The 21986-nt window shown below is 41.4% G+C and overlaps 2 protein-coding genes across 4 annotated transcripts in view; one reads left to right on the forward strand and one right to left on the reverse strand.

Moving 5' to 3' along the window:
* The window catches only part of RHOQ (ras homolog family member Q), a 35966-nt gene extending 22759 nt beyond the window's left edge, over positions 1-13207 (forward strand). For both annotated transcript variants that reach the window (XM_040993207.1, XM_040993206.1), the window contains 3 exons: positions 3673-3837; positions 4085-4180; positions 7041-13207. In XM_040993207.1, coding sequence (XP_040849141.1) covers positions 3673-3837; positions 4085-4180; positions 7041-7196 — 417 coding nt within the window. In that variant the 3' untranslated portion in view covers positions 7197-13207. The remainder of the gene's footprint in view (positions 1-3672; positions 3838-4084; positions 4181-7040) is intronic.
* Positions 7399-21986, reverse strand: part of PIGF (phosphatidylinositol glycan anchor biosynthesis class F) — a 34181-nt gene continuing 19593 nt past the window's right edge. For both annotated transcript variants that reach the window (XM_040993204.1, XM_040993203.1), the window contains exons 5-6: positions 16898-17006; positions 7399-7727 (exon numbers count right to left, since the gene is read on the reverse strand). In XM_040993204.1, coding sequence (XP_040849138.1) covers positions 7614-7727; positions 16898-17006 — 223 coding nt within the window. In that variant the 3' untranslated portion in view covers positions 7399-7613. The remainder of the gene's footprint in view (positions 7728-16897; positions 17007-21986) is intronic.

The following is a 21986-nucleotide window of genomic DNA, read 5'->3' on the forward strand; positions in this document are numbered from 1 at the left end:
CCAACTACTGGCTTCAGCCTGGCCCTGCCTTCATTGTGGCCATCTGGGGAGTGACACAGCAGATCAGATGGAAGATATTCTCTCTCGTGCTCTCTCCATCCTCTTTCTCCCCTCTTCTAGCTCTCTTTCCTCCCTTTCCCAATCTCCTTTCTGTTTCTCCTCTCTCAACCTCTCTCTCAACCTCTCTCTCTCACCCTTTTTGCCTCTTTATAACTCTTTCAAATAAATAAATCCTTTAAAAGATTTTTTTTAATTTACTGAGATCTAATCAGGCCGGTGACATACACATAAATATTATTTCCCAGCCAAACTGAAGATGGAAAAGAAGACAGCAGAAATTAGAAAACCAACAACCTCTCGGGAATTCACAGCTCTTTAAAAAATTTTTATTTTCACCAAATTTTCTTCATCCACAGAGGGACAGTGGCAGAGATGGTTGGCAAATTCACTAAACCCGTGGAAGATTTTGTAGCAAACTTATCACAGTGTCTCCACTTGGGATGCAACTCAGTTGCCTTGAAAAATCAGTTCTTTTTTAAGGTGATGAGATGTAGTGTTTCCATTTCACATACTGAAATATGAGATGGACCCAGATGTGGCAAGTAAGCAACAAAAAGGACAAGAGGTTTGGTCAGCCACTCTGGTCAAGCTTGCCACCTGCTGAAGCCAGTGTCCAGCCATGGATGCTGGTGCTGTGGGGGTGGGGATGGGGTTGCTTCCAGGGATATGCTGGTGTCAGTTTGGGGCTTCTCCCTCAAGACAGGTTTCTAAGGGAGATGACCACCATGTGGGGAGGTGACAGGCACCGCAACCTACACCACGAAGCTGCCAGTTGTTAGCACCAGCTCTGTTGTCACTGGTTTCATGTTATCTCAAAGTGGTCGGGAGCTGTTCCAGGCTTGGGAAGGCTGAGGCACTCACCTTTGGAAGAATTCTCTGTGGCCCCACTTTTCCTCATGCTCAGTTGTTAGGGAGAAAAGCACTCGTAGATTTTGGGAAGCAACTAATCCAGGGTCAAGTCCAGACCCTTGAGAGTGGTAGATGGTCTTCAAAGCTTTTGGCAGTGACCTCCGATTTGGCAGACAGAGAAGCTGAGGGTCCAGGGCACATGGCTTTGCCCAGGGTCACAGTGATGACCAGTGTTCAAGTTCTCTGTTTTCTGAGGCTCAATTCAAATGTCTCATTTGATAGGCTTTCCTTTCGCGTCCCCTAATCATCACTGTGGGTATTTCCCAACCTCTTCACTAACAGTGATAGTCACACGCACCTTGACTGTCTTCCTATGCGCTTGCTGTGCACAGAGACCTAACACCTGTCTGCGCTTCCCACCTCACCCCCAGGCCTCAGCAGGTGCAATGAGAGATCTTCCCTTACAGGTGCCTGTGCACCCCCATGGCACTCTTCATGGAGCCCTGCTGCTGCTCCCAGGTGGCCCTTCCCCGTGTCCCTTGTTTCCTGTAAAATCCAGGTTTGGGGTATTTTAAGAGTCTCGTGCTCTACCAACTGAGCTATCTGGGCAGATTGGAATCTGTAAGAAGTAACACAGAGATCACCGAGGTGGCAGGTCCACACAAGGAGGGTGAGAGCCGAAGCACAGAGGCTCCTGGACACTGCTGTCCCAGTAGGACATGCTCAGGGGGCTCAGCTGGTGGGCATCTGCAGTGAGACACAGGCGGCTCTGACAGGTAGATGTCCATGGCAGGACATATACAAGGGGCTCAGCTGGTGGGCATCTGCCGTGGGACATGCTCAGGTGGCTCTGGCTGGTGGGCGTCCATTGGCAGGACACACACTGGGAGCTTGGGATGGCAGGCATCTGCCAAGATTGTGTGTTGTAGTTCAGTCTTGGGTCTGCTTGAATGCACCTCTCTGTTCTCCTCTCACCTATGGATTCTTGTCAAGTGACAAGAGTGATGTGTTCCAAGGGCTGAGGCAGTCATCTTCCTCGACCAAGCACATTATCAATGATGTGGACAGAGCCACCAGAACAGCTGTTTAGAAACCCACACCTGTGGTCCTTAACCAGATGGTAAGAAGCTGACGTGTTTGCCAGGCAGCCTAGCAAGCCAGCCTGTTGCCTAAGGGTTTGCCATCTGATCCTTGCCTTCTATGCTCTTCAGCAAGTTCCAGTGATGCGGAAGATAAGTTTCAACGTTTCCTTTTCCATTAGAGTGCAGATAGAACTGGCTTATTGATTAGGAGGTCTCTGGAGAATTGGCTGGGCATGTGGTCACCTCAAAGCTGGAGCAGGTCCCCGTTACACAGCTCAAGGCAAGAGCAAGTTCTTGCTCCCACTTGCTTGTTCTCAAATTCCAACTTCTCACCCTGCGTTCATCCAGGATACAAAGTCTTATGCAGTGCTGGGCACAGTGTTTACAGGGAATAATTCATTTTGTAAATTTTTTGTGTACTTTTAAATTTCAATAACTCAGCCTACATGCAAGCAGAAAGGTCTTCTGTATGAAGTAACTGCCAGTTGCTAGAAGGAGTTTGATTTGGAAATCTTTTCCCAAGGAGTATACACCTTGTTAGCAAATTACTTTCTTTCTCAGGAGTTATAACGGAACAGGGGTTGGTACGTCGTGGGTCAGATTGGCTGCCTTTGTGGCCACTAGCCTGTCGCAGAGCAAAGCTGGGCTGGTTGTGCAGGGGTTCTGCGTAGCAGGTATGCATTCTGAATATTTGGATGTAGATGGTTAAGTGATCCTAGAGAACCTTAGATTCAGTTTCTTTCTTGTCATGTCCCCTTAGAGAAGGCATGCAGTTTCTTTCCCTAATGAGGGAAAGGCCTAATGCAGGGCCTCAGTTGCATTTCTGTGGTTTGATGCCATTCAAAACCTCATTTCTTCATCCCACGTGTTTCTCCTCTGTGGTTGGAGGGAGGCACAAAGCCAGGAAAGTGTGGCAGTCCTGAGACCCTACCTGGATTTGCAGAGAAATGAATGGGGCACAGCAAGGGTAGAGCAGAGCAGGCCTCCTAGGGTTCAGACGTGTGTGTGTGTGTGTGTACGGTGTAGATACACAGGTCCCTGGAGAACAGCTATGAGGAAAACATTGGCCAAGGCGAGGACTTCAGAAGGGAACGCAGGGATGGGCATGCCCTTAATGTTTCTATCTTTAAACTCCCACCGGCACATTCTCAAGAAAAGTAATAAATGAGGAGTATGAGATGCAAAGCTGTAGGGTCAAGAGTTTGGATCCCAGCTCCTTCCCTGGAGAGCTGTGCCTCTTTCCACGTGTGGTATAACTTTTTGTGCCTCAGTTTACTGAAATGAAGGCAGGAGTAAAGGATGTGTACGTTACACAGCTGTTACAGGGATAAAGTAAGAGCCCTGTGAAAGAGTATGCCAGTACCGGCCGCAGGGAAAGCAGTGACTATCTGTTTTTTGTTGTAATACACAGCTTCTGGCAGCAGTGTGAAGAACCACAAGGTGCTGTCTCTGAGTTCCCATTGCTATTGTTAACCATACCGACCTATTTTTACCCTGCTGCTGACCGGACCCTCAAGAGTGACAGACACGTGCAGTCACCACGATTGTACGTGAGGTGCTGTGGGTTACGATGGCGGAACAAGTGCTGCAGTGGAACGCTGAACCTGATGTACAGCTGACTGGTAAGTTACAGACACCGACAGGGAAACCACGAGCTTTGAGCTTTGTTTCTCTTCCTTAGGAAGACTATGACCGTCTGAGGCCTTTATCATATCCAATGACTGATGTCTTCCTCATATGCTTCTCCGTGGTAAATCCAGCCTCGTTTCAAAATGTCAAAGAAGAGTGGGTGCCGGAGCTTAAGGAATATGCACCAAATGTACCCTTTTTACTAATAGGAACTCAGGTATGTCTGGGTTTTATCCAAGTATTATGGCCTGTTCTTGTTCGGGGCAGGGGTGGTTGCTATCAGACAAACTCTCCCAAGGCTATCAGATGGTCTAAGCATTTGATCTCACAAGTGACTGAGTTTTATCCTATTTCTGGAAAGCATAGTGCTCAAAGAATTCAATTAACGTAGTAGCTCTAAAATTTAAGTGTTTTGTTGATTTTTTGGGAGGATAATATTATGGAATATGATTGATCTTTTGTAGATTGATCTCCGAGATGATCCCAAAACTTTAGCAAGACTGAATGATATGAAAGAAAAACCCATTTGTGTGGAGCAAGGACAGAAGCTAGCGAAAGAGGTATGGATGTTTACAGGGTTTAAAAATAAGCATAAAAGAAGTCTTTCACAAAAGTGTATCAAAATAAGCATAAAGCAACAGAAATTACTGTTGCTCGTGTATGCCACGCAGGCCCTCTACTGAATGCTTGATGAGCTGGCCTCACTGAGTCCTTGCACTGACTCAGAAGGAAAGCCCAACTGTGTGCCCCTCTGTCCAGAGATAAATAAACCTGGAGGTGACCAGTGATGTGCCCCAGGCCCGACAGCTCATGGAGTTCAGTCCAGAACCCCCCACACAGGGCACACCAGGACCGAGGCTGTTACATCTTACAGCGCCTACAGTATTTCCTTCAAAAATTACACACGAAGATCTTTTCACAATTCTGTGGAAAAATGGAATAAAAGTATAAGATTATTTTGTTTGTTTCTTAATCTATGCAGCTTTTTCATAAAATGTATTTTCATGAACTTTCTGACCATCTCATATGCATGGATTTCAGAATATTTTTTAACTTATTCATTTATTATTTGAGAGGCAGAATTGAGAGTACAGAGAGGTCTTCCACCTGCTGGTTCACACCCCCAAATTGCCACATCAACTGGAACAGGCCCTGTCCAAAGCTAGGAGCTTCTTCCGGGTCTCCTACGTGGGTGCAGGGGCTCAAGCACTTGGGTCATCTGCTGCTGCTTCCCCAGTTGCACTGGTAGGAAAGTGGAGCAGCCAGAACTCAAACTGGCACCCAAATGGGATGCTGCTGTCACAGGTGGCAGCTTTATGCACTGCGCCACAGCACCAGTCCTTCAAATGCTTTTTGCACCAAAGTAAACTCAGCTTTTAATTCTGTCTTCCATCTGTTTCTGAAATGCTTTTGCATAGAACGACACGACAGAAACAGGTGCTGATGTGGTACTCATGTTACGTACATATTTGTACCGTGCCAAATCAGCTTCTTTAGTTGACTCACTGTGCTAGGCAGAAGCATGCCAGAGGACGACATTTAATTTGCGGTTAAAGACAGAAAATTACGGCTGTGTTTGGAAAGAAATGTGTTGAAATTTCCTCCAATCACTTTATGAATGGAAGATTGGAAACATAAGGATTCTCAACAAGTACATATGGTGATCTGTGCGGTATCTTCATTCACAACCTTCCTCACCCCTGAGCTAGCTTCACTGTTTTCTCCATTGGCCCTAACATCATTGAATTCTACTTTTTCCAAGTGTTGTGACGTCAATAGGGGGCTTTTGTGGAAACAATCTAAAAAAGGCTTTTAAAACAGACTTATAGGAGGCTGAAGACAGGAAGAAAGCTTTTTGGAGGACAGTTTTTCCTAAAGCAGGTGTCAATGGTTCCACTGTTGCTTTAGGAATTCCACATACTCAGTTTTGTAACTGTAAGGAGAGAATTTCTAATGTCTTAAAGGTGAAAGTCATAAATGAAGATAGTGAAGGTTTACCTTCATAAAAATTTTCTATCACATCAAATCCCAATCCCAGGAGTAAAACTAGAAGGCACATAAACCAAGTTCATGTGCATAGTGAAAAAAAACCTAAGCATCCTTAGTATACAGGAATCCCTTAAATAGGAATTAATCAGAAAAAAAAGCTGTAACCTCAATAGAACGAACAATGAAAACTATAGTTTGCCCTAGGTAGGGCATATGCTCTAACTTATTTAAGTCCGAATTTCCATCTATCAAATTGAAAGCAGATGAGAAATGAATTATCACCACTGTGTTTGTTGAATAAAAGCAATCTGGACAACATACAAAATCCTTCCACCTCAGGCTCCCATTCGACCCAACAGTCCTGTCAATGTAACCATGTTTCTAGCTCAAGACATAGGGAGCCTCCAGTGGTTGTGTGGCTTAGACAGTGTTGAGGCTGAAGTTCCCAAGGTTTTGTCCAGCCTGTACCTCTTGCCCACACTCTGGACCAGGTTATCAAGCAGTTCGCTTACAGATCCACCTGCGTGGCTGAGAAGCTCATGAACATATTTAAGACAGAATTCTTAGTCCTTTCTCCCATCCTAAGCCCATCCTCCCAGCTGCTCAGGTCCAACTTTCCAAAATCACCCAGGGTCTTGTACTTGGGCAAAACTTGCTGCTCTACCTTCAGACCACACTCAGAATCCAGTTGATTCCTCCTTGCCATATTCCCCTGTTCTTTCCCAAGTTTGGCTTGGGTCACTCCGTCACCTGACTGTGCACTCGCAAGGAGCCATGGGAACAGTAGCTGGAGTGGGCCCTAGGAAGCAGGCTAGATCAGGGTGTTGCTGTGCTTTGGCCTCAGAGCACTGACTCCTGTACTCCGACCTCCTTCCCGTGTGCTCCTGCCCATCTGCCCTCAGCCAGACTCCCTAACCAGGGCTTAACTCTCTGCAGTGCAGCAAGCTGCAGGAGGCGAGGGGCATGATGATTGCCCAGTGTGTTCACACACTGAGCCAGGTGGTGTCCCCTCAATAGAGGTGAGGGTCCAGGCCCTCCCTGAAGCCAACTGCCAGATTTCCATTCCATTCCTCACTCACCCCTCTCCCAATACCTCTGCCCCCATCATCCCCTCTTGACTTCTCTTCCCTCATAGGTCCCTCCAGCTGCTCAATAGCTTCCTCCTGGGAGAACCCTAACAGTTAACTGTGCCCTTTTGTTTGGTTCACTGACAGGCCCCCAGCACCTAAAGAGTGCTCGATGTGTAGCAAGGACCCTGTGATGAATGAATCAGCCTGTCATTGGGAAGTAGGCAGGGCTACACAGTCAGCTAGCCCTTATTCACTCGTTCTGTGTAGATGTATTTCATAATTTTGCTTATGATGTGTTTGTATCCTATACCAACTATATAGTAGAGATTTTAAATATCTGTTCCTTCTATCTCCTTCGCAGATAGGAGCATGCTGCTATGTGGAATGTTCCGCTTTAACCCAGAAGGGATTGAAGACTGTTTTCGATGAGGCTATCATAGCCATTTTAACTCCAAAGAAACACACAGTAAAAAAAAGAATAGGCTCACGATGTATAAACTGTTGCTTGATCACGTGAGATTTGCCTGCCATGACAAAGGAGACTGTCCACTTTGGAGAATATGTGTGCAATGCCGCAGCTGTACCCAGACCTCTCACAGATAAGGAAGCAGCTTCAAACTTGAAAGGGGGAAAAAAAGAGAGAAAGCCTGTACTCAGAATTCTACAAAGTTTATGAAAAATTTTCCTCAAAGGTCCAAGAAGCAGCAGCAAACAGCATCTGAAGCCACAATCTATTATAAATACTTTATTTCAACTAGAAGATACAATCTCTCAGGGGTTTCATAGTTTAAAAAGCTACAATCACAATCATGTTGTGAACTACATTAAAAAAAAAACAGTGCTGTAAATGAACTGCTTGGCTCTGACCATGGACATTTCTGCACAGCCCTTATGGAATCTGCACAAAGGAATTATCTTTCCCCCTTGGCTCCTATTAATTGTTCTTGTATGTAAGTCGCTTTCTATTCCAGTATATCCAGAGTGGTGAAATGATGAGGCCAGCCATGTAGCCAAAGGTTGCTCCAAGCGTACAGGAGATGGGCCATACCTGCAGAAAGAATGTGAGACTCAGAAAGAACAAATGTCTTTATTATTCCTTGAGCACAAGTTACAAGTGTAATCTAAATATTTCTATATTAAGGCTTACTGTGCTTTCTTAATGCCAAAAGTGTAACAAGGTCATACCTGCATTTATTATGAACACTAAAACACTGTATGCATTTTAGTTAGTGCGCATTCAATTGTATCAAGGCTTCCAGGAATTGTAGGTTTAGTTTGCTCCCCAAATTGCATGAGACACAGGCTAAAATTACAAATTAAAATTTTGGGTCAGACTTTGCCATAATGCTGGACTCAATTTAGCTTTCTGAGTTAGTTGGTGATTTAAAAAAAGAAAAAAAGGAATTTCATATCAGCTGTGTACATGAAATGAAATGAGAAATGTGTATGCTGACCAGACCAAGACATATGTGAATGTTGCTAAAGAGGAAGGATGTAGAATTCAAGCATGCTGTGGGATTTCCAGCAGAGCAGCTGCTTCTGTGAAACTGATGCTACCTTTCAGATGCAGTACTGGAATTAGTGGCTATAACCTATAGATCATTATCACAGTGCCCAGACTGTACGCAGTACTAGCTTCCAAACACCCAGTTTCCTCCAGCCACATCACATTTCACAATGTGACATCAAGCTAGAAGTAAATAGTGTTCATTCATTTCATCCACAACAGTGCGTGTTAATCACTTGGTAAAAAGGCTCTGCTTAGAAGCACAGTTGGAGATGAGTATGGCAGACTGGAGCCTTCTCTGCTCTATGGGGGAACAGGCCACGGAACTGTGTAGGAGTGAACCATCTTAATCACCAGTCCTTTCACCTGATCAGCTGCGCGTTTGTTCTGCTGTAAAGCTCTGCCTTACTCCAAATGCTGTGTAAAAGACGACAGTGTCAGCCACACTTTGTCTGAACTGCATAGTGCAGCACAGAAAAGCATCCTCTAATCCATAAGTTTTCTTTTCCAGCCTTTCCTACATTTCAACCTGCTGTTGCCTAAATCACCATTTATTTTGTATGTCTTTGGTGGGCTTCTGATAATTCTTCTGACTTGAGCTTAGAGCTATGTCTCTTGCACAGATTGGGTAATGGAACACTAAACTTTTATACTTGAAAATGACAGCCTTAAGTGCTCCTATCAGTCACAAACCTAGGATGTACTGTCTTGTCATGTGTGAGCTTTGTAGAGATTTTTAAAAACAAGCGTCATCTTCCCCAGTGAAGAGTGGACAGAGTCTGCAGGATAACTTGTTGGGAACTTTCTCTTCAAACTGAACTTTTGATGTCTTCTTTCTCCCCAAATGTGGTGGTTCACATTCAGAATCATGGCCTTATATGTGCTCAAATGGAATCTTATATGTAACTTTCTCATTTACTTTTGGTCTAATATTTTTAGATAGAATTGAAAAAAACTATATAAATCAATTGACGTATTAGCTAAGTTGTACAACACATGCTATAAAGGAATTAAGACAGTAAAGTATTATACATTTCCAACTTGTCTTTGGGAATTTGATGGAATTTTTTTTCTTCTTCCAAATTCACATCTCTGAAACCCTCTACACTTGGTTGACTAGCTAATGAAAGTTAAAATCTATCTGTCCTACTCTAAAAGAAATTGATTAGGAAGCTGAAAGTTCAAACTGGTGTCACCTCTGTTTCTTGGCTGGGCCTGTTTCCTCAACTTTTACAAGTGGGAGGCAGAACTCGGCCTTAGGATTTTCTGCTTTCTTATTCACAGTAATCACTGTTGGACGTTGACCTTTTGGTCTCACGTTCTCAGGGTGGTAAAAATCATCCGTTGAGATGATCGGGACTCTCTGCAAGGTGACTGTATCATCCGAACCTGCGGTGCCTTAGGTACTCTACCGACCTGGATGGGGTTTGGAGTTTCCCATTGCTTATTAAGAATGTTTTGATTGCTTTGGCTCCTTGCTATTTCAGCTTTGCAAAAATCCTTCTGGCCACTTTACCTAAAAAACCAAAGATTTTTTTTCTTCATAAGCAGATTGTAGAAAAATTGCCTTATTTTTAGAAGCATGTCTTCACTGAAGGCTTATGCTTTAAGAGAAATTCAAGCTAACCACTAGAATGGCTATTTTAAATTAGTGAACTGTGGGAAATAAAATATTTCTAAAATCCCTTATTGACATGAACTTTGCTAGTGAATGCAAATGCATTGCTTCAAATAAGGTCATGTATGCAAATTGGCAGTTAATCAGTTTTGCACTTGAGATGTACAGCTCTTAAACAATTTTCAGGACTCCCTGAAATCTTAATACTTTGCTAAGCTCTACACTTATTCTATCTCTACAGCTACATTTTAGGTTAGTTTGTGTTGGATTACCATGTTTCCAATAAGCAGAGCTTGAACTGATGGTTTTTGTTATGAATTACCTTAATTAATTTACCATATACTGCTTCCAATTGACTTTTAGGTATTAGTTTTCAATAACAAATTAAGTACTGGTTTATTGGTTGTTGCTTTTTTTAAGTGACTGATACTTTAACAGTGTCCCTCCTTAACCCAGGGGGTTACAAATAAAATAATATGTGTAGTTTACTTCCTATGTATACCATTGAATTTCTTAGTTTGTATTTAGCACCTTATTGAAACATTTGAAAGAATATTCTTTCCTCCTTTCTCCTCTGTGTCTCTGCTTGTCATTGGCCTAGAATGACTATCTGCCCTCCCTTGGCAAGCTCACTGCCCAAGTGCCGGGGGAATTCAGCTAGATTCCAGTGTGGGCTATTGGATGCTGTTTACATCACTGTCATTTCAGCATGGCTCTTTGTTCTCACACATACTTTCATACTTAAATCGCCCTATTTTACCTCCAACCGGCTGCCAGAACTGAAAGCAATGTATTAAAACATTTTTGTCTAATGAGTGGTAAATGTTTGACATCCTTTATATTCTATATTATATAAATCCCAAAGGTCCATGCCTTTGGATTAGAACTGACTTTTAAGATTGTTTGCTAATGATGGATAAATCTTTGTACTTGATAGAATATTCTCTTGACTTTCCTGATATAGGCAATCCTTGATTGTAACAGAGATATTTTAAAAGAGATTTTTTTAGAAAGAGGCATCTTTAATCTACTGGTTCACTACCCAAATGCTAGAATCAGGACTAGGCCAGGCCAAAGCCAGGAGCTCAGCATTCAATCCTTGCCTCCCGTGTGCGTGGCAGGAACCCAGGTACTTGAGCCTTCACCTGCTGCCTCCAAGGGTGCTCATTAGCAGGAAGGATCGGAAATGGCAAAACCAGGCACTCTGAAATGAGACGCAAGCATGCCATGTGGCAGCTTAACCACTGTCCCCTGTGAACAGTCCTGCTTTTTGTAGAGCAAAGTTAAAAAAATAGCAAAAGTAGCAGCTCAATGAACAGCACTAGGGAGACTGCCTAATAATAACCACTGGTTGAGCAATTTTCAACTTTCTTATTGCTTCAAAGATTTAAAAACTGCACTATGGCAATAAAACTCCTATGAACTTGTGCCTGGGTTCTGTCCCAGCTCCATTCTCCTTTATAGCTTCCTGCTAATTCACACCCCTGGGAGGCAGCAGGTGGTGGCTCAAATACTTGGATTTCTGCTACCCATTGAGAGACATACATTGGGTGCCTGGTTCACAGCTTCAGTCTGACCCAATCTGTGCAGCAAATGGACAGTTGAAGAGTGAATTAGTGGCTAGGAGATCTGCCTTTTAAATGAATTAACCAGAGTACAATAAAATTTGATCTTAAAATTTTTCATGTCTAACATATGGAAATTTTTTCTATTCAGTATTCTTCATGCCACAAATGGTATTTAAAAATATATGTGGCTTCAAACACACCACTCAGCTGCATTGTCATAAATATTTCTCCAAATTCTGTTTAGTAAGGACAAAGTTTGAACAGACATTCAGGGAAAGGAAGTCATTCACAAATGTTTGCCACCAAAATGAGAACCTTTTCATTCAGTTTTTTAAAAAGCATAATGGTTTAAAAAAATTATTCAATAAAAAGAATAACCTATGTTTCATAAAAATATAACACAACACAAATGGGTACAAATGAGAAAAATATTATGAAAAAGAAACTTCTAAAACCAGAGAGGACGGCATCCTGTTGGGAGAGAATTATCACTGTCTTCCCTCTTGACTCTGTGATATATTTTCTATCCCTGAAGCCAAAAAAGGCCACTATTCTCTTAAAATAATGGTGTTGGGAAACAGGGGGTCTTGAAAAAGTTCATGAAAAATGTGGACTGTGAAAAATCTGCATGGATTTCAAAGAATTTTGTGCCAAAATAAACATCTTTGAATTCCATTTGTGCATGAACTTCCTGCAGTCCCCTTGCATATGTGCAGATGAAATCTATCAGTTTTCTGGCTGTGAACTGCATGGTTTACTCCTCGTCTCAAAGGCCAGAACACAGAGCTCAGCAGTGTTACGCACGGGTCTCCCAGGCAGAATGCTTCTCCGGGTCTCACTAGCTGGTGCTGGGCCCAGTGCATGTAGTCGGGTTCACGTGGCTGGCATTATCCCTTCACATGTCAGTCCCACTGGCACAGCATCAGCAACGTGCTTACTATCATGAGCAGCTTTGAAATCTACAACCCTCAGGCCAGGCCTGTCACTTAAGGATTATGCGCACCCCGCTTCCTGGAAACATAAATCATATGAATATAAATTAATATTTTATTTGAGTATAAAACAGTAATAACCCTTTGGGAAGCAGAAATACTAATTAACCTAAAAACACACAACTTCTCAATCAACCAATTCTATAACCTTTTATCCCTCCTTTCTGCACTGGCAAGGATTCATTTAGTTATAATCCTATGATGTCAAATTCAATACAAACTCATTATCTGCCATCCATGATTTAAGGAATTAATATGTATGTTTGGCAAATATTACATTTTTATTCTGGTAAAATTGGAGGGAAAAATCTAAATGTGACAATGCCTCATTTATCTGATATATGGGAATACAAATAAATATTTAACAAAATTTTTTTCAAAAATAATATCAAACGATTATAATCAAAAGTTTCAAATGGACTTGTAACAAATTATTATTATTAAATCTATTCTGATTTTAACTGTAAGAAATAAGTATCTTGAGACCTAATTAGCTGGTCCAAATCATTTTAGAGGTAGTGACATTGAAATCCAAACACATTTGTGGGTTTTTTGGGCGCAAAATACACTGACCACAGATATATTAAACTGTGGCCTGAAATACAGGCACAATGATGGTGGTGATGGCATTTAAAGGACAAAATAAGGCAAAGAAAAGCTGTATAATAACTACCTTGAAAAACCAAAAGCTATTTTCAGTCTCTGGCAATGAGGACCATGTTGCAGCAGGGCTGTGGTTGGAGTCCTAAATCTCACCAGCCAAGTAGTTTTGAGCAAGACGTGTACTCCTCCCCTCCCACACTTTGACTTTCTAGGATGTAAGAGTGGGAACGAAACCCTGCACCACAGTGGTCAGCATTTAGCAGCTGCCCATGGGACAGTGCCAAACCCCACGTGTGACACATCGATCTACAAATGCTACGCTTTGTATTGTCATCTCAGATGTCAGACAGGATTGTACATTATGTGGAATTCAAATACCCTGAATTGGTAAAACAATTCACAAGAAATCAACAAAGGAACCGTCAACGTTGCTCACTGAAGCTCTGGTGGGCACAAAAAATAAAACATGTAGAGACAACACACAGGAGAACCCAACTGAGGTAAGCCGCGTGTGGGGAAGGGGTGCTGGAACGCAGTTACTTAATGAGCTCTGCAGAGCACACGCGCCCACAGAAGCCAAGCGGCAGGTTCTGAGCTCAGAATTTTACACGGATCTTGTTACTGACTCCTCCAGGAGCACTGGGCAGAGCCAGAATGGGCACCCTGCCATCTTCTGCCAGAGCTCTACATCATCATGTTATCTGAGTACCTATTAATAAAACATGTGAGTTTAAAACCTCATGGTCAATTTCCTTTGCACAGAATAATCAACATTTCTTAACTGCTCACCTCACTTTTTTTTCCTTTTATAACATGAAATACTAGCTTGTGTTTTGATAAAGGAAAGAATACTTTCCAGGTGAAAAGCTCATAGCTAACTTTTTCTACAAAATATTTAAAGCATATTAGATCTTATTATAAAATACATAACAATCTGAATCTAAATTACTGCTATCAGAATTCAACTCCTGTTATGCTTATGTATACTATATGCTTTGTACATGACTTGTATATGTTGGTCAGCTACTGAGAGCAGATAAAGATTCATGTTTTAATGTACAAAGGTTTTCTGTGGTCCCAGTGTTTATTTTACCAATAACTTTAAGGACTCTGTAGAAGTAAAAATGGCTACCTGGATTATGAGAAATCCTAAAGTTTATTATCTTACTGAAATTTTTAATGCAGAGAAACCAAAAGATTTTAAAATATTTTAAGTCATCCACAGAGATATCTAACAATAGACAGGTAGCACCAAATGCTACAGAGAAAGGCTTTCCCCAACCACACAGACACCTAGTGTCTTTCAGCACTGGTCATTACTTAGAATAATCTAAAAATCATACTAAAGAGAAACTTTTCCACTGAGAAAATATATTTCAATGGGTCTTCTCCATCATTCAATGAAAAAGCATCTTTTAAAATACAAAAATGTTCAATTGTGTTCTCATTATTGAATTTCTCATTTCTCATCCATAACAATCTTTTGCTTGGCCTTTGGAACACTATATAGTCAGATCTTACTTTAAGGTAGAAAAAATGAAATAAAAGCATGTAACAGTTGTTGGGGCTACTGTATATCCTTAAAGAAAGTGTAACTACTAACCACACACTCTAGTTTCTTTGACTAGACTATAAATAAAACCAGGCCACAATCCAGAAATGCTTGCCTTACCAAAAACCAGTATGTATTAGCTCAAGAAGCACGGAGAACTAAAAGCCTTTTAAAATACATGTTATATTTTAGATAAAAAGGTTTATAAAGTAATATTTTCTCATGAAATTTGGCTCTGGCATTATCTTCACTTCTCAGAAACACCAGATTCTCTCATCTTGCTTCTTCTCTAGTTGAGTTTGTCACCATCAGGACCACACTGAGCACTGGTTCTGTGCAGAGAGGGTTACTAATATAAAAAACAGCAACCTAGTTTACTAAAAACAAAAGCTGAAGGAAAAGAATGAAGCCTCCTCATTTCTCTAGTTGATTAGTATGTATCTGCTAAAAGACTGACAGATGAGCACAAGATGAATAAAAGATGTTTAATTGTACACCAATTCCATCATTCCCCCAACAGTGTGTATCGTAATTAAAACAGATTATAGTGAACAAGTGGGTCATTAACTTGGAATACTCTTAAAAACAACCCAACAGTTAAGATGATTACACAGCCAGTATTCTTCCAATAGAATGAAACATTCTTGATGAGACCAACATTTGTTACATATTTACATCAGCTAGCTGAAGAAAATAATTCAAGTGGAACTTCATATTAATTTTAAAAGCTAATATTGATTTGGTTACAGCTCATCTTCACTGTAAATAAACATTGGGTAGAAAAATGAATCGATAGCTAACGGTCTGAACAAAAGTGGACAATTGATTTGTAAGTCATTAACATCTATTTTCTAAGCAAGCCTACACCCACATTTTTCATGGCACATTTATTCCCATGATTCAGTTTCTGCTCCTGTATATACTTGGAAACACAAGATTGAGATACATCTAAGATACCAAACTTCTACAATGTGAAATGTACCATCTGTATACACACAGATATACTAATTATACATGAGCTCACCAAATCCATCAGGCTTATGTCCTTTATTTGTCAATAACCTGTCTTGAGATTTAATTGCACAATTGGAAAGTAGTGATCCCTAACCATGTAAAACAAATGTCCAGGTATGCTCTTCAGGCCTTGAGTGCCCTCTTGACTACACATCACTGGCACTCTGATGAAGAGACTCAGCGCAGGTGCTGTCCCCCATTATGTCCACTGGACTAGAGATGAACCCCAGTCTCCCAGTGACCACGGGGGAAATAAAATGGAAACCTTCTGACAGCACTCAACTTTGAGAAGGGTACCAGTGACATCGCACATCCCAGACCTCTATGGGTCTCTCTAACATAGTGAAGGAAGGGCAAACCCACCAGACTTGCTGAACAGCAAGGGATAATTTGGCTGCCCTAGATCCCAAGATCCAAGTGCCCAAGATCCAAGTGCAAGCAAAGAAAGGCACACAACCCAGATCCCAAAGTTGGCAAGCGAGGTGTGTGTTAAAGATTTAATCCTACCACTCTTCACCCTAAGGAGAAAACTGGACAGGTGTGCCAAAATGTAGATTTAAGGACGGCAGTAAGCATAATTACCAAAATAAAATTGGAACTAATCTAAATATCCATTTATAAAATTGGGATAGCAATTTATCCAATAATGAAATATTACATATATGTTTTCACTGTCATCAAAGGAGAAAAAAAGTAATTATAAACAACATTGATTAGTTATACACACAGAGGGAGAGATGGAGCTGCAAAAACTATCAAAACACAAATAAGGGTTTCCTAAAAAAGTAGTTCTTATTTTCTTCTTTATAACTATTGATAGTCCTTAAAATTTTAAAAACACAAACCTACCAAGGGTCTTTAAAAAGTTCATGGAAAATACACAAGTTAATGCATAGATTTCAAAATCTTTTGCACCAAAATAAACTTACCTTCTGATTCAATTTTCTATAAAATTGAATCACCCTTAGAAAACAATTAGAAAGCTATAGGTTCAAAGATGCTAAGTACAGTGGTTTTTATCACAGTAACATTTCAAGATTAACATTCAATTTGATCATCAATCAAGAAAATATAAACCTAAGACAAAATGGCAGTGGACATAAAAGTTGGGGAATTTCTGCAAATTATACCCTAATAACCTCTACTGGGTATTCACAAAATAAGCTTGTTTATTCCTGTATACAGGTAGGAAAAATAATGCAAGTAGTAGAAACAAGGCCACCTAGATGTTGTGGCAGTGGGACAAGTCCCAAGGAAGAGGCCTCAAATACGACAGAGCAAGTCAGAGAGAACAATCAAACACAGAAAGCTTTACTATCACTGTGCAAACAGGTACATTGTCACTTTAAGTAACTGAGACCAACCTGCCATGGTCTTTCCCAGTCCAGGGGAATAGGAAATGCTCCAAGCCACGCCCCCATACAACTAGAAATTGTAGTGATCTGCAGACTATTCTCCCAAATGGATGAAACTCTGTAAAACACAAATATGCAAATCATCAGTGGTGTGCTTGGGTAATTTAACTGCTGTAGACTAAACAAGTAATAACACAAGTGAACATACGTTTTCTGTTCAGTTACAATGACCACTCCAACTCACAGACAGCAATTTACCAAGAACTATTAACAATTAATTCCTCTTGAGAAAATATAAATTTACCTCCATGATACACATGTTCTATACAAGTCAAACAGGCAAAAGTACTTGCAGTGACAACTGAGTCTTCCGCACACTGCTATCATCAACTCCTGGTTTCCTTCCTCAGAGGCAGCTGCTGTTACCAAACTGTTACATGTGCTTACAACAATATTTGATGCATGTACAAATAAACAGGCTCATTTTTGAAGGATACATTCCTATTTGCAGAAGTGCAATGTGCGTACGTACATATCCTTCCAAACAAACTCCAGGGCATCACATTATAAACACAACTTTGATTTTCTTTTTCTTTGTTAACAGCTACAACAATATTTCACTCAATTATTCAATAGTACTCACTTATTCAACTATTCCTTCTTATGATACATTTCACTTAGAACAACCAACTGGATGAGGCCAGGAAGGGGTGGAGAACAACAAAAGATTTCAAAAGACTCAGTGATTTTACATTCCACATCCATGTACTAAAAGTACCAATCCAGGGCTGGTGTTGTGCATTAGTGGTTAAGCCTCTGCCTCAAACACTGGCATCCCATTTGAGTGCTGGTTTTGAGTCTCACCTGCCTCATTTCTAATACATTTCCTTGCTAGATAATGAGCTTGGGAAAGCAGCAGAAAATGGTCCAAGCACTTGAGTCCCTGTCACCCACTCACAAGGGAGACTCAGATAAAGTTTCCTGTTGCTGGCTCTAGCCACTTAGGAAGTGAACCAGTGGAAGCAAGATCTAATTCTGTCTTTCAAATAAACAAATCTTTAAAGCAATAAATGAATCTAAGAGTGCAAAGGTGAAAAGACCTAAGTCTGTCATTCTTTCAGCAGATTTTGGCTGTGGCCTGTCCCTTGCATGCAGTCATATGTAAGAAGAGGCTGGGTGCAGTACAGTAAACTCCCCACCCTCCACCCCCAACACAGTGAGTGGGATCCTAGCATTTGACTGCTTGAAGATGCAAAGTGGAATTATTGTGAAGTTAATGAAAAGCAGGATGTTCTAGCCAGAAAACATTTGTCTGCTTTGTTGGATGCTTCCTTTCATTAGAAATAGGCCAACTATTGCACACAAAATGTACACTGAATTAAAATAAGTTCCCAATGATACTGTAGTTGATAAACCAATCCTGCTATCAGCTGCCCATCTTATGCCCTCCCCTGTACAAACGTCAGAGCCCTCATTTGTTTCTATGGTAAACAGAGGAGACAGGAGGTTTGAGCCAATCACTAAATAGGTAGTGTCTGCTGTATTTTCTTATTCTTTTTAAATTTATAAACTATCTATGCAAGTCAGTTTCTTCAAGTAGGATTCAACAAAAGAGACCTGCTCTCATCTTGGAGGGAGAAAACTGGCTAAGTTGAACATACAAAGAGAACTGCTCTGCTCAGGTAATTCTGAGGATTTTGCAGGGTGACTGACTATTCACGGCTGCGAACGCTCACCAGGCACCACTTAATACAGAGTTCCTCTGTGTTGTAGTACAGAGTGTTGTCCCTGGAGAGACCGTGTGGGTGGGGGAAGAGCAGAGTTTACGCTCTCTGTTCAAGTTCACCTTTCTGCTTTGTGGCAGAGCGGGGCATTCAGCAGGCTTTGAAAGAAACAGGTAGTACCAGGTGTGGGGATGGAGAGCTGCATTAAAGGTGACATGGCAGCTAAGAGAACTTGGGTAAAACTGAGCTCATAAGGCTGGAAAAGGAGGTTAGAGATAGGAGGTCTAAAACATCAGCTTTACTGTGTTAAAACTTATCTCAGGAATTTTTTTTTCCAACTATCCAATTCACTCAAAGTATACAACTCAAAGTTACATAGTATATTTAGAGTTGTGCAACCCTCACAACACTCCAAAGGAAACTTCCAACCATTAGCAGTGACTTCCTCACCCTATCCCCAACTACTTCCCTAGGTCCAGAAAACCATACTTTCTCTGTCTCTGTGGATTTGTCTGTTATGGAAATTTCATACCAATAGACTCATCCAGCAGGCAGTAACTGGGAACTGCCTTTGTTTCTCACTCAACATAGCAAGCCCAAGTTCCATCAAGTTATTGCCCCCATCAATGCCTCATTCCTCTTCTGGCTCACTCATGTTCCTGTGGACGGACATTGCACATTTTAGTTATCTGGCAGCAAAAGGCCATTTGGCTTGTTTCAGCTTTCTGGCTGCTATGAATAAAGATGGCATGGACATTCATGTACACGTTGCTATGTGGACGTGCAGTTTCATTCCTCTTGGAATTACAGCCAAGGAGTGGAACCACTTGGTCACATGGTTAACTTGATGCTTAACGACTCAAGGACCCGCCAGACTGTTCTCCAAGGTGACTGGACCATTTTACATTCTCACTAGCAATGTATGAGGGCTCCAACTTTTCTACATCCTCCTAACACTTGCCAATATTTTTTAGATTACAGTCATTCCTTTTTCATCATAGTATCTCACTGTGGCTGATTAGCATTAGGATTTTATAAAAGTCTTGAGCGCCAAATTAAAGGAGCCATAAAAGGTTTTTTTTTTTTAAATCAAGGGCAGTAAAATGATTAGAGTTGTCTCAAAAGGATTAATATGCATTATCTAACTTTAGAAATTATCTAGCTTCTGGGGGTTGGCACCGCAGGTAGCAGTAGCTAAGCCTCTGCTTGTACAGCCAACAGCCCAAATGGGTGCCAGTCAGTGTCCCAGTTGCTCCACCTCTGATCCAGCTCCTCACTTATGGTCTGGGAAAGTAGTGGAGGATGGCTTAAGTCCCTGGGCCTGTGCACCCGTGTGGTTTGGACTGGCTGAGCTCCAATCACTGTGGCAAATTGGAGAGTGAACCAGAGAATAAAAGATCCATCTGTCTGTCTCTCATTGTAAAATGTGACTTTCCAAGAAAAAAAAAAGGAAAAGAAACAAAGACAAAACAAAACTATATATATATATGTATATTATGTATATGTGTGTGTATAATTTCTAAACTCCATGTTCCTTGGGATAAGCAGCGAGATCTAGGTTATATTTCCTGTTCCTGCACATTTGTGGCTATCTTATGCTATTCCAAGAAGTCGTCTCTATTTTGTTTAGTGTATCCAAGGGTGGACACATTATGATCCTCCATATAATAAATGTGAAAAAAAGAAAGACCTAGTTAAAACAGAAACTCTGCAGACTGTCTTTTTAAAAGTACAAAACAATGTTTCAAAATAAGATATGCTATCTTTAAAATCAAGAACCACAATTTGACCAAGAGCACAAATAATGAAACCAGTAGTTGTCTTCTGTGTCCTTCTCCGCTCCTGAGACATCTCCAACCTCTTTTTCTCATGTTTTTATTGCCTTCAAATTTAAGCAGAGTTTTTTCAAGGCTTAGTTACCTTATGTGCTCTACTGTCGGAGAAGGCCCAGCACCCACAAGCCTCCACCTTTCTTCCAACTCACAACCCCCTTTTCACCAGTACTGCCTTTCCCACTGGCCACATAAACAGCAGGTCTACTTTATCATGACCATGAAACTATTCATCACAGTGAGCCCTGCAGTTCACAATTATTCTCACAGTTAACATAATTTTCAATTTTCCTTGGATGTTAAGAACTGCCCTGAAGGCAGTATCGTGGTGCAGAAAGTTAAGCCACTTGCATACCTGTTTCTCACACCACAGCCCCAGTTCAAGTCCCAACTGCTCCACCTTCAGTTCTGCTCCATTAACGAAACCTAAGAAAGTAGTGGAAGACAGGCTCAAGTGTTTGGGCCCCTGCACCCATTTGGGAGACCTAGGAGTTCCTGGCTCCTGGCTTCAGCCTAGTCCAGTCTCAGTCACTGTGACGTTTTGGGGAGTGAACCAGCAAACGTAAATTTCTGTCTCTATCTCTGCCTTTCATATGCATTAAAAACAAAGAACCCTTGCTTCCTATCCCTTCATACATACCCTCTGCTAATGTTACTGCCACTAAACCATTTTTAATGAACCTTCCCAGTAGGTTTAAATGCTTTCTGCAGGCTCCTCACCGGGCCCCAGCCACCCTGGGCTGGCTGCTCTCTGGGCCTGATTCACTGCTGTAGTCTTGGCAGGGCCCTACACTACCATCCTGTAAATTCCTTTTGCTTCTCAGTTCTATTTCCTGGATTCCAACATGCCTTCCTTCTGGTTTTCTTCCTTTTTCTTTTTTCTCACTGCCCCCTTTACTTAATTATTTAAAATGAATTTATCTGAGAGGCAAAGAGAGACCCACAACAGACTGTGGACTGTGACAGAGTCCGCCCCCCACCCTCAACCCCTGCAATGGAGCAAGGAGACAGGACAGGAATCCAACACTTGGAATATCATCTGCAGGATCCATTAGCAGCAAGTTGGTTCAGAAGCAGAGCAGCCCCAAACTCAAACCAGACACTGGGCTAAGCGAGGAGGGGGTCCCGAGTGGTGACCTCACCTGCTATACCACAACGCCCGTCCTGTCCCCGAGCTCCGCGAACACTCACGACACAGGTACATGGAAACCAGCTTTACTGGGCTCATGGTGATAATTACCTTACTGAGGTTCATGTCTGCCTAAAATCTTCTAAGAATCTTTTTCCTCACTCTTTTGCTGGACTACTGTTTTGAATTACTCTCTGCAGTAGCTTAGTTTTTAATTCACTTTCCCTATCTGCCTATTTGTTGACCTATAGCATCTTTTCGAACTCTCTACTTCTGTTCAATTTTTATAGTACTTTAATTTCCCAAGAGCTTTCTTGTTCTCTGAATATTTCTTTTGATTGCCTCCTCTTCACATTTTATAGATATAAAAAATATGATTTATTTAAAGTTCTGTTTTAATCTGTGTTGCCTTT

The sequence above is a fragment of the Ochotona curzoniae genome, unplaced genomic scaffold (genome assembly GCF_017591425.1).
Source record: "Ochotona curzoniae isolate NIBS_2020 unplaced genomic scaffold, NIBS_Ocur_1.0 contig_883, whole genome shotgun sequence".
Classification (NCBI taxonomy): Eukaryota; Metazoa; Chordata; class Mammalia; order Lagomorpha; family Ochotonidae; genus Ochotona; species Ochotona curzoniae.